The sequence below is a fragment of the Podarcis bocagei genome (assembly GCF_964188305.1).
Source record: "Podarcis bocagei genome assembly, chromosome: 9".
Taxonomy (NCBI): domain Eukaryota; kingdom Metazoa; phylum Chordata; class Lepidosauria; order Squamata; family Lacertidae; genus Podarcis; species Podarcis bocagei.
This window is the reverse complement of record NC_138134.1, coordinates 56,330,751-56,344,511: the sequence shown is the minus strand read 5'-3', so window position 1 is coordinate 56,344,511 and position 13,761 is coordinate 56,330,751. Positions and strand designations below refer to the sequence as shown.

General features: G+C 42.9%; 1 protein-coding gene across 5 annotated transcripts in view; it reads right to left on the bottom strand.

Moving 5' to 3' along the window:
- The window catches only part of LEF1 (lymphoid enhancer binding factor 1), a 112,627-nt gene that overhangs the window by 14,060 nt on the left and 84,806 nt on the right, over nucleotides 1–13,761 (bottom strand). For 4 of the 5 annotated variants that reach the window (XM_081208152.1, XM_081208149.1, XM_081208148.1 and 1 more), the window contains 2 exons: nucleotides 7,712–7,819; nucleotides 4,698–4,746 (listed from right to left, as the gene is read on the bottom strand). In XM_081208152.1, the coding sequence (XP_081064278.1) occupies nucleotides 4,698–4,746; nucleotides 7,712–7,819 (157 nt within the window). Of the gene's footprint in view, nucleotides 1–3,608; nucleotides 3,650–4,697; nucleotides 4,747–7,711; nucleotides 7,820–13,761 lie in introns of all 5 variants that reach the window. The other variant, XM_081208151.1, reaches the window with a different exon arrangement.

Sequence of the window (13,761 nt, the reverse complement as noted above, 5' to 3'; positions counted from 1 at the left end):
GCAGTTAAGTTTTTCCTCTAAAGAACTAGGGATATGGGATAGATTTGGTTCATTCCACAGTTTAAAGAAAACCTCCTTGGTTCACAACTCCTGTGCCAGTGTTCAAATCAGAACATGGAAATGCAGATTGGATTGCATTTCCTTAAAAAATAATAATCCATGGCATAGTTCACTCATGGCATACTACTACAACATCTGATGGGAGGGCATATTTTTACAAAGTGGGCCAAGGGCTGTCTAAAATGTTCTGTCATTTTCAATATGCTTGAAGTAGCCAGAGGGCACCATGATTACTGCACTCATTGAAAATATTACCTAAAAATCCAGGTGTTTTATGATATCAGCCTCTATCATGCCCTCCTCAGCAGGCTGCAATCCTATACATGCTTGGTGCAAATAAGCCCTATAGGACATGGTGAGATTTACTTCTGAATAAACATGCATAGGATTGTGCTGCTAGTCTCAGTTGAAGTCATCAGTTTAAGAGGTCCCAAATACCGTATTTTTTTGCTCTATAAGACGCACAAGACCACAAGACCCACCTAGTTTTTGGAGGAGGAAAACAAGAAAAAAAATATTCTGAATCTCAGAAGCCAGAGCAGCAAGAGGGATCGCTGCGCAGCGAAAGCTGCAATCCCTCTTGCTGTTCTGGCTTCTGGGATAGCTATGCAGCCTGCATTCGCTCCATAAGACGCACACACATTTCCCCTTACTTTTTAGGAGGGAAAAAGTGAGTCTTATAGAGCAAAAAATACGGTACTTTTAGCCTTTCCTTATCGGAAAGAGATTCAAGCCGTGATCATTTTGGTTGACTTTTTCTTCACCATTCCCAACTCTACAATAGGGATTTCCTCAGTCACTAAGGTCATTAGTTAAGCCCCCCCCCCCGGTGGAGTCACATGTCCACTTAGCAGCCAGTCAGAGTAGGGCCTTTACTAGCATCTATCATGTTAAACAGCCTCCAGAAATTAGGGATGCAGAAACTATTTTGAGTTTTTGGCACTTGCTGTAAACCTTTTTGTTTACCCAAGTGTTCCTGGGTGGTTTACACCGACTGACTACTTGTACTGGATTCTCTTGGATTCTGTGGGCACTGCATTTCTCTTGTTTTCACAATGCAAATGTTTTAAAATAAATGAAAATAAAATACTACCCTTTTCTGAGACAAGGGCAGCAGAACTGCACACAGTGTTGAAAATGTGGCCACACCATAGAACTGGATAATGAAAAAACTGGCAGTTTTATTTTCATTTTCCCTCCTAATAGTTATTTATATTTGTAACTAATAATTTAAAGTCATATTCGTAACTATAGGTCATAAAACAGCACACACACACACCACAAACAGCTTAATAAAACTCCAATGACTAAAGTATATCACATTATGTAACAGCTGGACTTGGGGGGCAAGTGTGAAACCACCCTGAGAAATTATTAAGTAATGGCCATGTTAGAGGCTTTCCCCCACAATAAGTCACATTCAGCCGTGTGTGTTGGAAGCTTTTATCATCTGCATTTGTTTTGCTGGAAGCCCATTTCCTATGATGGGTACTTCCTGGTCCTGCTCTCTGCTTAGGGCAAGCTATAGCAGCAGCTGTGTGTACACAGTGCCAACCCCCTCCCCCCAAATTCTATCAACAGGATTATGAAAATTAAGCCAATTTGCATATATCTACTTTTTTTGCACAAGAGATTTGGGGATTTAGAGGAGTGTGGATTAAGAAGAGGGACAGCACTAGGAAATGAAGGAAAGGGTAAGGAGAGTTGTGTTGGCAGCCCAACGAGGTCAGGAAGACAAGTGAAAGGAGCTCATAGGAGCTATCCAGGATATTTAATGCCTTTCTTCCTGAGCACTGGATGCCTTCGGCTAGAGTCTCATTTGGTTCCTAAACTCACAAGGCTTTTTAGATGATCAATTTATAGCACAAAAAAACGAGCAGTGGTTCGGTCATCTGTTGTATTGAATCCTCAGAGAAGCCTATCTATTTAAGGATATCTAATTCTCCCAAAAGCAATAGCTTGGTGGGAAAATGTGATGTTCCCAGTATTCAAGATAACTGATCCAGACGACATGCCTTTAACTTGCGACACAAGACTTTTATTCATTCGTTCATTCCATCACTCACTCCAACCTCATGTTTTGCGATTTCTATGCATGGAATTGGTGTGACTACATTCTATATCAGGCTTCCTCAAACTCGGCCCTCCAATTCCCATGATCCCTAGTTAGTAGGACCAGTGATCAGGGATGATGGGAATTGGAGTCTCAAAACATCTGGAGGGCTGAGTCTGAGGAAGCCTGTTCTGTATTATCCAAACTTTCAATGAAAAATGTGAGATGAACTGCTGTAGGATCATCAAGTTCCAAATCCACCACAGAAAAAAGTAGAGAAAGGTTCACTTGGATTAAAAAAAAAAGAAACAAAACAAAACCTCCAAAACTGCTTAAGGATAGGCTACAGTTTCCGTCATCATTACATTTCCTTTCATAAAATTAGTCTGAGCAGCAGATATAAAGCATCCATTTGCAAATGAGCCAGCAGAGGGCTTTCTAGAGGTAGGCAAAGAAACAAAATCTGTGTGATGTTATTGAACCCTTAACACCATATCCCAAATTCAATAGCATCAAAGCTAATTTATATCTAGATTTCTGCAAACACACCATGCAACACATTAGCTCATTTGCTAGTAAACTAAGCAGTAGAAAAGCCTATCATGGCAATGCAAACTTAACTTTTGCATTTTTAGCAGACATTTAGTTACATAACCATTGCTTGTTTGTTTAGTCGTTTAGTCGTGTCCGACTCTTTGTGACCCCATGGACCAGAGCATGCCAGGCACTCCTGTCTTCACATAACCATTACTGGCATTAATTTCAATATCTACCTTAACCTTCGCAACTTTAATCCCTTTGTAAGTACTGCGGTATTTACCACACCCAACATTTAACACATGCATTTATAGGAGATAGGAGTCAAAAGAGATTAAATAAAGATCCACTTCCTTATAGCATTCATAACTATGACGTTCAAACATAACAGAACATTAGAATGTCAAGCCAGTGCTCCCTTCTGCTGCCCAGCCTGCAATATACTTGTAACTGATTATGGCGAATTAATTTGGGTGCTTAGAAACCATTTTAACTCGCTTCTAATGAGGATTTGTGCAGTACACTGCCAGCCAAAATGGTTCAACTACTTAATGCAGAGATAGGGAGCCTGTGGGTCCCCAGAAGATGCTGGACTCCAACTCCCATGATCCCACTAGCTGGGGCTGATGGGAGTCAGAGTCCAACAACATCCAGAGGGCCAGAAGCTCCCCATCCCTGACTTTGTAAAATCATTTTTGTGCCCTACAGGCAGACTTGCAGCTAGTCAGTGAGGTATGATCAGTTTGGTTCATGCAAGTTAAATAACAAAAAGAGTTGGGGCTAAAATACACAGCCGGTATAAAAACCATCAATTGTGAGAGCATTCATTTGAGGAGAAAGCACTTTAAAAAGCCATGTGCTATATAGTTCAAGAGTCAAAGTGAGAGAGACAATTTTAAAAATAATAATAATAATAATAATAATAAATTTAGCAGAAAGGCTTTAGAAATATTCTTACCATGCTTCAGATGTAGGCAGCTGTCATTCGTGGGGCTGCACCTGTAGAAGATTGTTGCTTTTAACAAATTTCCATTGAAGAATTTATTTTATTTTTTGCACACTCCAAATAAAAGGTATTTTACTAGGATATTGATTGCCGATTGATTTCCTCTGCCTTTCATGGTTCTTATACCAGCCATTTTGTTTTATTTAATATACAAAAAAGTGAAAGGACCTCACTGATGCTTTGAGCCAACCTACCAGGCAACTGTAAAGACCAGCTCCTCCTGTCTTTTTTAAAATGTTTAATTACATTAGAGAACTATAGGAGAATATATGAAACAGTGCAGCATCCCCATACCAAATCAGTCAATCAGTTATCTTCACAGTGAGGGAATGTGTAGACCCAAGATACCTGTTGCTGCCTGTTCCCTCCCCACCCCCCTACTTCTGGAGGTCAGTAGAGTCAGTAGGGACTATGATTCAACCAGTAGTGGCTCCCAGCTACTACTTGTTGAAGCTAGACCAGGATGCAGATTGGAAACAAAGGAAACAGCCCTCCACTGCTTCCTTTTTAAAACATCCATGCCTGTATGTGTAGGGGTAGTGGTGGCAATTCTGAAGCTACTGCAAACAATTTTCAGCTGCCATTGCCATTAGAGCATGAGCTTGTACAAAGAAGCAGCAAAGGTTGGATGCCCTATAAATGGTGCTGCTTCTGTCTGTGCAGACCTCTGGCGAAGAGCACTTGGAAAGTATTGTAAACTGTGCTTGCAGGTGTTATCAGTGATCTCCAGGCTTTCTGCCTGTACTGACCTCCAAGAAAAGGGAAGGCCACGCTTCCCTTCCAAATGTCGAAACACAGTACAGAGCTGGATTCCATACATTCCCTCAAAATGAGAGCAAGTCTACAGTTTGACACCCCACTGAGTGTAGAAGGAAAAGGCAATAAAGACAGCAGTAGTATCCATTAGAATATGTACTATTTGATACAGAAGTGTTTGTGCAAAGAATTCTATATATAGAACCAGAAGTATGCATAAAAGGAAGTGCTGAATTTTTAAAATAGCACACATATTTAACATGAAGCTCTACTCATAAAGCATACCTGCAGTAGACTCTTGTAGCTTTTCTCTCTTCCTCTTCTTTTTCTTTCCCTATATTAGGCAAGAAAAGTGGGGAGGGAGGCAGACACTTTTTACAATCATATAATCACCTTCCTACTTAACATTTCTGAAAGGGTGATAGCACATCAAAAGCCATTTCTGATTATCTCCATGTTATTTTTAACTATTATATTCATTTGGGGTTTTCCAGCCAAAGCAAATTCAATATCTCCATATTTATGTGATCCCACAAGGATTATTCTTCTGACAATTTTGCCTATATTCAGGTACAAAAAACTTAGGAGTTTCCGTGTAGTGTAAAAAGATCCTCCTCAAAACTGAGCTCTAGGCTCTGCAAAGTGCCTTAAACCTTACTCAGTTGTTTAAGTGTGAAGAGTACTTCTTTTAGTAGAAATCATTTCAAGGAAGAAAATATCCTAGATGACTTGCAGGAAGCAGACACATTGAAACTTGTTTCAGAAAAATGCTACCGGACCCCAGTTACATATATTATAATGAGTAATAGACTAAAACAACATTTGAAGCCATGATTCAAGTTGTAGGCCTGTATTTGTAAGCCAAAAGCTCTATATAACTGTAATAAGGAGTGGTAACGTGAAATGCTGCAAAATGATGCATTTCTGCAACAAAGAGTAACATATAAATCTGTGCTCTTGCAAATACTCATGACTGCCTCAAAACATTTTGGTCAGGGTGTTTGACAGAAAGCAAAGCATTTTCCAACTGGAAAGAGATCGCAGTTTTAAAGGTCGGACTGGCTATCACATGTTTTCAGCATAAACTCTCAGTACAGTGGTACCCCGCAAGACGAATGCCTCGCAAGACGGAAAACCCGCAAGCCGAAAGGGTTTTCTGTTTTGGAGGCGCTTCGCAAGACGAATTTCCCTATGGGCTTGCTTCGCAAGACGAAAGCCCATAGGGAAATCTCCGGGGACTTCTTTTAAATGCTGGTGGTGGGGAGCAAAGCCTTTCCCCCCCTCCGGCCTTCAGAAGAGGTCCAGGAAGGCCGGCGGGGGCCGAAAGGCTTTGCTCCCCACCGCCAGCATTTTAAAAGCAGTCCGGGATAGCAGGGAAGAGCTTCCCGCTATCGCGGACGGCTTTTGAAGGCAGGCGGGGGGGAGCAAAGACTTTCGCCCCCCGCCCGCCTTCAGAAGAGGTCCAGGACCTCTTCTGAAGGCGGGCGGGGGGCAAAAGTCTTTGCTCCCCCCTGCCTGCCTTCCCGGGAGAGCTTTTGAAGGCAGGCGGGGGGGCAAAGACTTTCGCCCCCCGCCCGCCTTCAGAAGAGGTCCAGGACCTCTTCTGAAGGCGGGCGGGGGGCGAAAGTCTTTGCTCCCCCCTGCCTGCCTTCCCGGACGGCTTTTGAAGGCAGGCGGGGGGGGGGGCAAAGACTTTCGCCCCCCCGCCCGCCTTCAGAAGAGGTCCAGGACCTCTTCTGAAGGCGGGCGGGGGGCAAAAGTCTTTTCCCCCCTGCCTGCCTTCCCAGGGGCTTTTACATCGCCCCAGACAGCGGAGAAGTCCTCCGCTGTCCCGGGTGATTTTAAAATGCCGCCCGCCAGCATTTTAAGATCGCCCCGGACAGCGGAGAAGTCCTCCGCTGTCCCGGGGTTTTTTAAAATGCTGGGGATGGGAAGAAAAGCCCTTGTCCCCCCCCCCAGCCTTCAGAAGAGGTCGGGGGACAGACTGTCCCCGGACCTGGTCTGAAGGCGGTTTCCATAGGAACGCATTAATTGATTTTCAATGCATTCCTATGGGAAACCGTGCATTGCAAGACGAAAAACTCGCAAGAAGAAAAAACTTGCGGAACGAATTAATTTCGTCTTGCGAGGCACCACTGTATAACCAATCTATACTCTGCAGCACATGTTCTTAGCTCCTAGTAGCTGCATGGTTACAGTACTACCCTCCTCTTGCCCATTTTAACACAATTCATTATGATAAAACAAGTCTTTCAGAAGAGATTTAAATTAAGAGCAGACAAAAGGTTTTATTAAGTGAATGTAGGTTCTGGGCAAAAGAGATTCTCTCTGCTCTGAAGCTCAGTGGCTCTTTTATGGAGTTTTACTCAGGGGCAAGTCTATTTACCTATCATTAACTAGGCATACTGGATTATGGCTGTAGCAAACAAAGGATTGAGGGTTTTTTATGAATGTCTGACACACTGCATTTTCAAAGTAAGAACTAGGTCTGGGATTAGGCTTCTCTTTGAATTCTTTATTTAGGAGTGATCAAGGCTCAATCTTAGCTAATTCCCAGACAAATAGTTTCTAGGCTATCATGCGTATGGAATTTTTTTTTAATACAGACAGATAAGTTTCAATGAGTAAATGGCAAAATGTTCAACATTAACAGTATCATTATTGGGTTTTGGTATGAGCGGTGTAGCTTGTTATTTTTTTTCATAATTAAATATGTATAATTTTTTAAAGCAGCACTGACTAAACAGTTTTTTATAATTAATTTATAATACGTCTGCAGCTGAAGATGACTGTTCTTTTCAAATCAAGGTGTGAAATTTAGTTCACATCCATTCTACCTACTTAATAAAATAAAATAAAAGCCATACACAAGCCTTAAACACAAAGCACAAACATACAGCTCAGATAAGTTCCAGGAAAATCCAACAAGCCACCTTCAGAAGAGATTCATTGTCTCTGTTTTTATTAACCATGTGATAAGCATGTGTCAAAAGAGTTATCAGGTGGGGGACATATGTGAATTAGTGCTCCAGATGTTTGCAAAGCTATCTATCCCTTAATTGCCGTTTTGATGTTATTTGTCACATGGCATAAAGCTGGACCAGGAACACACCCATGGCCAATTCCAGATTAGTTTGGGATATGCAGAAGCAATCTAAAGAAAGGCAAGAGAATAAATGGCACTTAATTCAAAGTGAACACAAGGCCGACGGTGCATCTCATGGCCAAGCTGCTACCCTCACCTAGACTTTTAACTACTGCAAATTGCGAGCTGAAGAAAGTGTAAATAATCGGCTTACGTAGTTGTCCCTTGCAGACCAGCCTGGGTAGAGCTGCATGTGTAGCTGCCTTTCTTTCCGAGCTAGTTCATAATATTTAGCTTGTTCTTCACGGGACAATGCGTGCCACTGCAAATAAGGAGAGAAAGAACGAATGTTACGTTTTTGTACAAGAACGTGCTAAAAATAAAGGACAGCATTAGTTCTAATTTCTCTGGTTCATGGGAAAACAATGATAAGGTAAGAGAAGCTCCATATTATACACAGAGGATTATTTAAGTAGTAAGATCCGTATGAATTCTAACCCACTTTGTTGACATACCCACGGTGATAGTGTTTCAAGATAGACTCAACCTCCATGGAAGACTATCAACCACGATGACTATGCTCTGCCTCCAAAGTCAGAGGCAGTATACCTCTCAATACTAGATGCTGAGAATCACATGGGGGGAGAGAGTGCTGCTGTGCGTTTCTCCTGTCTGAGAGCTTCCCATAGAGATCTGGTTGGCCACTGGCAGAAGAGGACGCTTTGACTGGATGGCCCTTCAGCCAGCAGGGCTCTTCTAATGTTCTTAGGCAGGGGTCGGCAAACTAAAGCCCGGGGGCCGGATATGGCCCACCGGGCTCGTTAATCCAGCCTGCGGACCTTGCGAACCCTGCCACCCATTCGGCCAATCCCTGCTCTAAACCGGCGTGGTGCAGAGGCCTCACCACTCGGGGACTGACTTCCATGATGCTGGCGTGGCAATTCAACTTGGAAAATTCTCTTTTCATCATACTGCTAAAGATGTTGAACTGATACTTGGAAAGAAAAAGAAATCTGGACAACAGGATCTGAAGTTACTATTAGAACAAAAAATGGCCTGAAACCTAGAATATATTTAGTTTTGGTACGTAAGAGACTCAAAAGCCATTGCAAAGTTTTGAGACCATGAAGTGGGTACCATTTGAACAGACAGACAGGTAAAAGCAGTCTATCTTGCTAGTTGCTTTCTGCAAGTGAGATTAATGGTAGCAGTTGACAGGTGGGACACAGAAGCAGGAGATAGGGGCTTGGAGTAAGAAGTCACCCTAGTTATAAAAAATAACAATCTTTTTAAATTACAGGTAGGTAGCCGTGTTGGTCTACCATAGTCAAAATAAAAAACTCCTTTCAGTAGCACCTTAAAGACCAACTAAGTTAGTTCTTGGTATCAGCTTTCGTGTGCATGCACACTTCTTCAGATACATCTTTTTAAAGTCAGCTACTCTTACTCATTGTGTACATTCATGTCCTTGCATGGTCAGAAGCATCACTGGCTCTAATCTGAGCACCAGTGATGGGGCAATAGAATATCATGTTTTTCCATCGCTCAAAAGGGTAGCAGGTATGTTCATTCTTTAGTGGGAGCTCTGTCACACTTCCAGTCATTCCTTTCCTTTGGGAGCATCTATATTTCCCGATGTCCATCACAGACTGAGACTGGAACAACATTTTTTATTGCTGTGGTTACTACTATAGTCTTCAGCGAACTTTTGAGTTCAATGTTTCAAAACCCATTCTGATTAATTGGCATTTCAGGACTGGACTTCAGCTGTTCCAGCGCAAGGCAATCTTTAGAACAAGTGAACAGCACTCTCTCTCTCTCTCTCTCTCTCTCTCTCTCTCTCTCTCTCCACATACACACACCTTCTCCAAGCCACAGCAGCTTTTGCTCTCAAGAAGCAGCCAGTTCCAACCCCCCCCCCCCGCAGCTGCCTGTCAGCTGTTTCACAGCAGGAAGTGAGGGTAGAAGCTTAGGGCTTCCAAGAGCCAAACAGCAGGGAAGAGGGGAGGGAGCCAGCAGGGGACAGAGCAGTAGCACAGAAGGTATGCTGCTTTCCTCCCAAGGGGCTGATAGTTTTCTTATAAAAAGGTTTGGGGGTCCTCCAGAGGGAATCACAAAGGTTAGATCATCATCTCTGCATCTATGTTTTATCACCCAAATGCAATATTCTGAATAATTTGCCATCATTATGCAAGACACGGTTGTTACCCAACATTTTAGCAACTCCTCATTTTTTCTGTCTCCTTTGTTTATTGTTTGCTGTTGGTGGGCAATTACACATGTGGTCAGTTTTAATTTAATTTAATTTAATTAACTGATGGGATCGGTTAGGGTTTAGGAGCAATAGCAACCCGAGAGCTGTGGAAACATGTAGCACAGTTATCCCAGACTTCTATACAAATGTACAAACAGTGCTTAAAAGACTGTATTAATTTATTTGGTAAGTGGGGTTGGGAAAGGTTTTGCGGCAGCAACATTTCAACGCTTTTAAACAGAACTCTCTCTCTCTCTTAGTTTGTGTACTGAAGTTGCTTTGGAAAGAAGTCTCAACAGAAGTCTGGAAAGATTCCCACAACACCGTTCTCTCCTCCCTCCAACCCCCAGCTACAAGGTGATTTCAGTTGTGCACCATCTGCCACTGTGTTCAAAGTTTGGCTTTTAGCAGGCCATCGCAAATACTACAAAAGTGATATTTGATGTAACATGCCAATAGTCAAATCCTCTTGTGTGTTGGCAGATGCACAGAGCCAGCTGACCTCAGGCTAAAGCAACTTGTGTACAGACACAGGAAAGACTTTCACTTCAAATATGTCCTTCGGAGGCAGAGTGAGCAAACAGTCCATTTATTACCCCATAAGTTCTGCCTACGTAGGACGGGCCTCAGTGAGAAGTCAGTGTGCTTCCCTCATCCTTGAACAGCGTGTGTTTAGCAAGCAAATTAAACATTCGGTGGCTGGGAAAACCCAAACACGGTGCATAAAGTGGTGGGCAAACATAATGCCCCCTCTATCGCTAGCTGAAATGTTGGAATAACCATTCTCTGTTCTTCTTTGTCAAACGTGGTTAGCTGTAGAGAATGTAGGATTTACAACTCGGGGCGGGGGGAAGGGCTGGTAACTTTACAATATGTGCAACGCTGCACGGAAATGCAGCCTAAAGTAAGAGCGGAGAATGAGAAAATACAAAATGAGCAGGTCCCTTGGCTGAGCCCTGCAAAGGGCTTCCTCCAGGCATGGAAGCTACAGACATGCACTTCAACAAAATGAATACTCACTTGGCCGTCAGACACACTGTACACCCTTACTTAAGGCATGTTGTCCTCTGAATACTAGTTACTAGGAATTGCAGATGGGCAGAGAGTGCTGTTGCGCTCATGGTCTGCCTACAGGCTTCCATAGGCACCTGGTTAGCCACTGTGAGAACAGGCTGCTTAACGAGATGTTCCCTTGGCCTGATCCTGCAGGCTTGTCTTACAGGGAACAAGGCAAAGGCAAAGGGAACACCCTCCCATCAGATGTCAAACAGATAAACAATTTTCTGAAGACATCTGAAGGTAGCCCTGTATTGGGAAGTTTTTAATGTTTGATGTTTGCTGTGTTTTTAATATGTTGGAAGCTGCCCAGAATGGCTGGGGCAACCCATTCATATGGGTGGGGTATACATATTATTATTTTCTTATATTTTTATTTCTTAAAGCAGCATACATACATTTTTTTTCTCCCCATCCTTCACTCAGTGCTCTTAAGTAAAAATGTTTTATTGCTGTTGTGGTTTAGACTGGCGTGGTAATTCAACTACCTAGATCCATCAAAATTGATGGACCTAACTCAGTCATGTTCATTAATATCCATGGGTCTACTCTGAGTAAAACTTAGTTGACTACCACCCTAAATTGTTTATTAGCTAATTATGTATTTTAACTTTGCATACAACCTTGAACCTGGTGAAGCACAAAGAATAATAATCATGATATACATTTGAAAATAAATAACCCATCACCTTCTCATTAACTTTTAGAAGGAACCCTTTTCCTTAAGGAATGTTCTGGGACTGGGGAACCTTGTAGTAGGCAATAGCCAGCCAGTACAGTGAACAACCAGCTTATGTAGCAAATTTTCATCCATCCTCCAGAACTCAAAGCTAGAGCGCGATGAGAAATTTGGACTGAATACACCTACAATGCTTCCAAATTGTCAACACTATTTTAACAATGTTACATCTGCCTTCATCTAGGACAGAGTGGTCCAGAATACTGCTCAAGGGCCACGTGCAGCCTGAAATACCTTTTTTGGTGGCCCTTGACAACATTTGATGCCCGCCCCCAGCCCTCGGGATGCCTTCCCAAAGCTTGGTAAGTGAGACACTGGGCTTTGGGAAGGAAGCACGAGGGCTCTGACAGGGTCCTAAGTTAGTGCTTTCCCAACTTTGGGAAGGAGGAAGGAGGGCTCCAGGATCCTACCAGAACCTCGTGACTTCTTCCCAAAGCATGGCACCTCACTTAGCTTCCAGAAGACAGTGTGAGGGCTTGGAGAGTGTCAAATTTTAGCCTTTGGGTTCCGTGTCAAAGTACTCTTGCAGTCCACTTTGTATGAAATGTTGGACTGCCCTGATCTAGGAGGACTATCAATTGTTTTGACCCATGCCATGGGTTCTGAAGAGTATGCATATTATTGAATGTGGTGTGGAAGTTTCTCTCAACCTGCCCAATAATCTTCAAACTTCTATACCCCAAAAGTGGTTTGTTTCACAACACAAGTGTAGCAGACAGTACATTCAGACTCTTTTGTCCTTTAAATACCAAAATATTTGGCATGAAAAGTTTTTTAAAGGTTCTGAAGAGGTACTTCCATGGAACTAAATTTGAGTGTACTTTCTAGAGTACAGCTACAGCTGTCTACCCAGAAAGGCAGCACTTGGATTCCTGCCTAGGTGCTATCCTTTGTAAGCCATTATCAAACACTGAGACCAATCATGGAATAAAGGACATAGGAGCTACCTTGGGAGACGAGAGGTAATTGGACTTGTAAGTCTTGCAGAAAGCTGTCAAAATATAGACAAGAGCTTAAGCTAATTCAGTGTTTGTGAAAACCAAAGAAGGTATATTCTGTCCTATGGTATATTTACACAGCATAATAATAAAACACAGAGAACGTGCTTTGATAGAACCCAAGCAATAAACATTATAGTATTCTTTGGAAATAGAGCCCTAATCACTCTGACGCCAAGTCTCATTTTAAAAGCCAAGGGTTTAAGTAACTGGCAAGCATAGTGAAAGCTAAAGAAATATCAGAAGAGAATTAAAATTCAGACTTAAAATGAAAGTCTCAACTTGCAAATTCAACAAAATAGTAGTCATATTGCTAATACCAGTGGGTTTTTTCTGCGGGACGCAGGGATATGCATACCCCTAAACATTTTGTGAATCTAAGTTTGGCCTCATTGAGGGGCAGTATTTCAATATGAGTAGGAAAATGAGAGTACCCCTAAACTTTTTTTTAGAAAAAAGTACTGGCTAATAGTTTAAGGAAAGTATCACATGAAAATATTGCAGAAGAAAAGGAAACATGTACTGCAAAATGTACTTCTTTCTTCCAGCACAACTTCTGCATATTTTACCATGGCTATTTGTATACATTTGTTCAAATCAAAGCATGAAAACAAGTACCTAACAAAGGCCAATCTAGTGTAGCATTCTCTTACTACAGTGGACAGCTAGATGCGTATGGGAAGCTCGCAAACAGGACATACCGTATTTTTCGTCCTACAGGGCACACCGGCCCATAGGAGGCACCATAGGAAAAATTATTCCCCCCCCCAGCCGCAGCTGCCGCCCCAAGCCTTGTGCACACCTGCCCGAAGCACGGGGCACCCTCCAGAGGGCTCCGTGTGCTTCGGGCTGCAGGCTGCCGCCCCAAGCCTTGTGAGCCTGCGGGAACTCCCGCCGAGCTTGCTAGGCTTGCAGATAGCTTCCTGAAGCCTGGAGAGCGAGAGGGGTCGGTGCGCACCGATGCCTCGCGCTCTCCAGGCTTCAGCGAAAGCCTGCATTCGCCCCATAGGACGCACCCAGATTTCCCCTTCATTTTTGGAGGGGAAAAAGTGCGTCCTATGGGGCGAAAAATACGCTAAGTGCAACAGGATTTCCCCCACTCATGTTCCACTGCCACTGACAGTCTTATGACACATGGCGAGCACACCTGCGTGAAATATGAAGCTGCCTTTTACTACTGGTGCGTCTAGGGTAGAGGACTGCTTTCATGTGGCAGG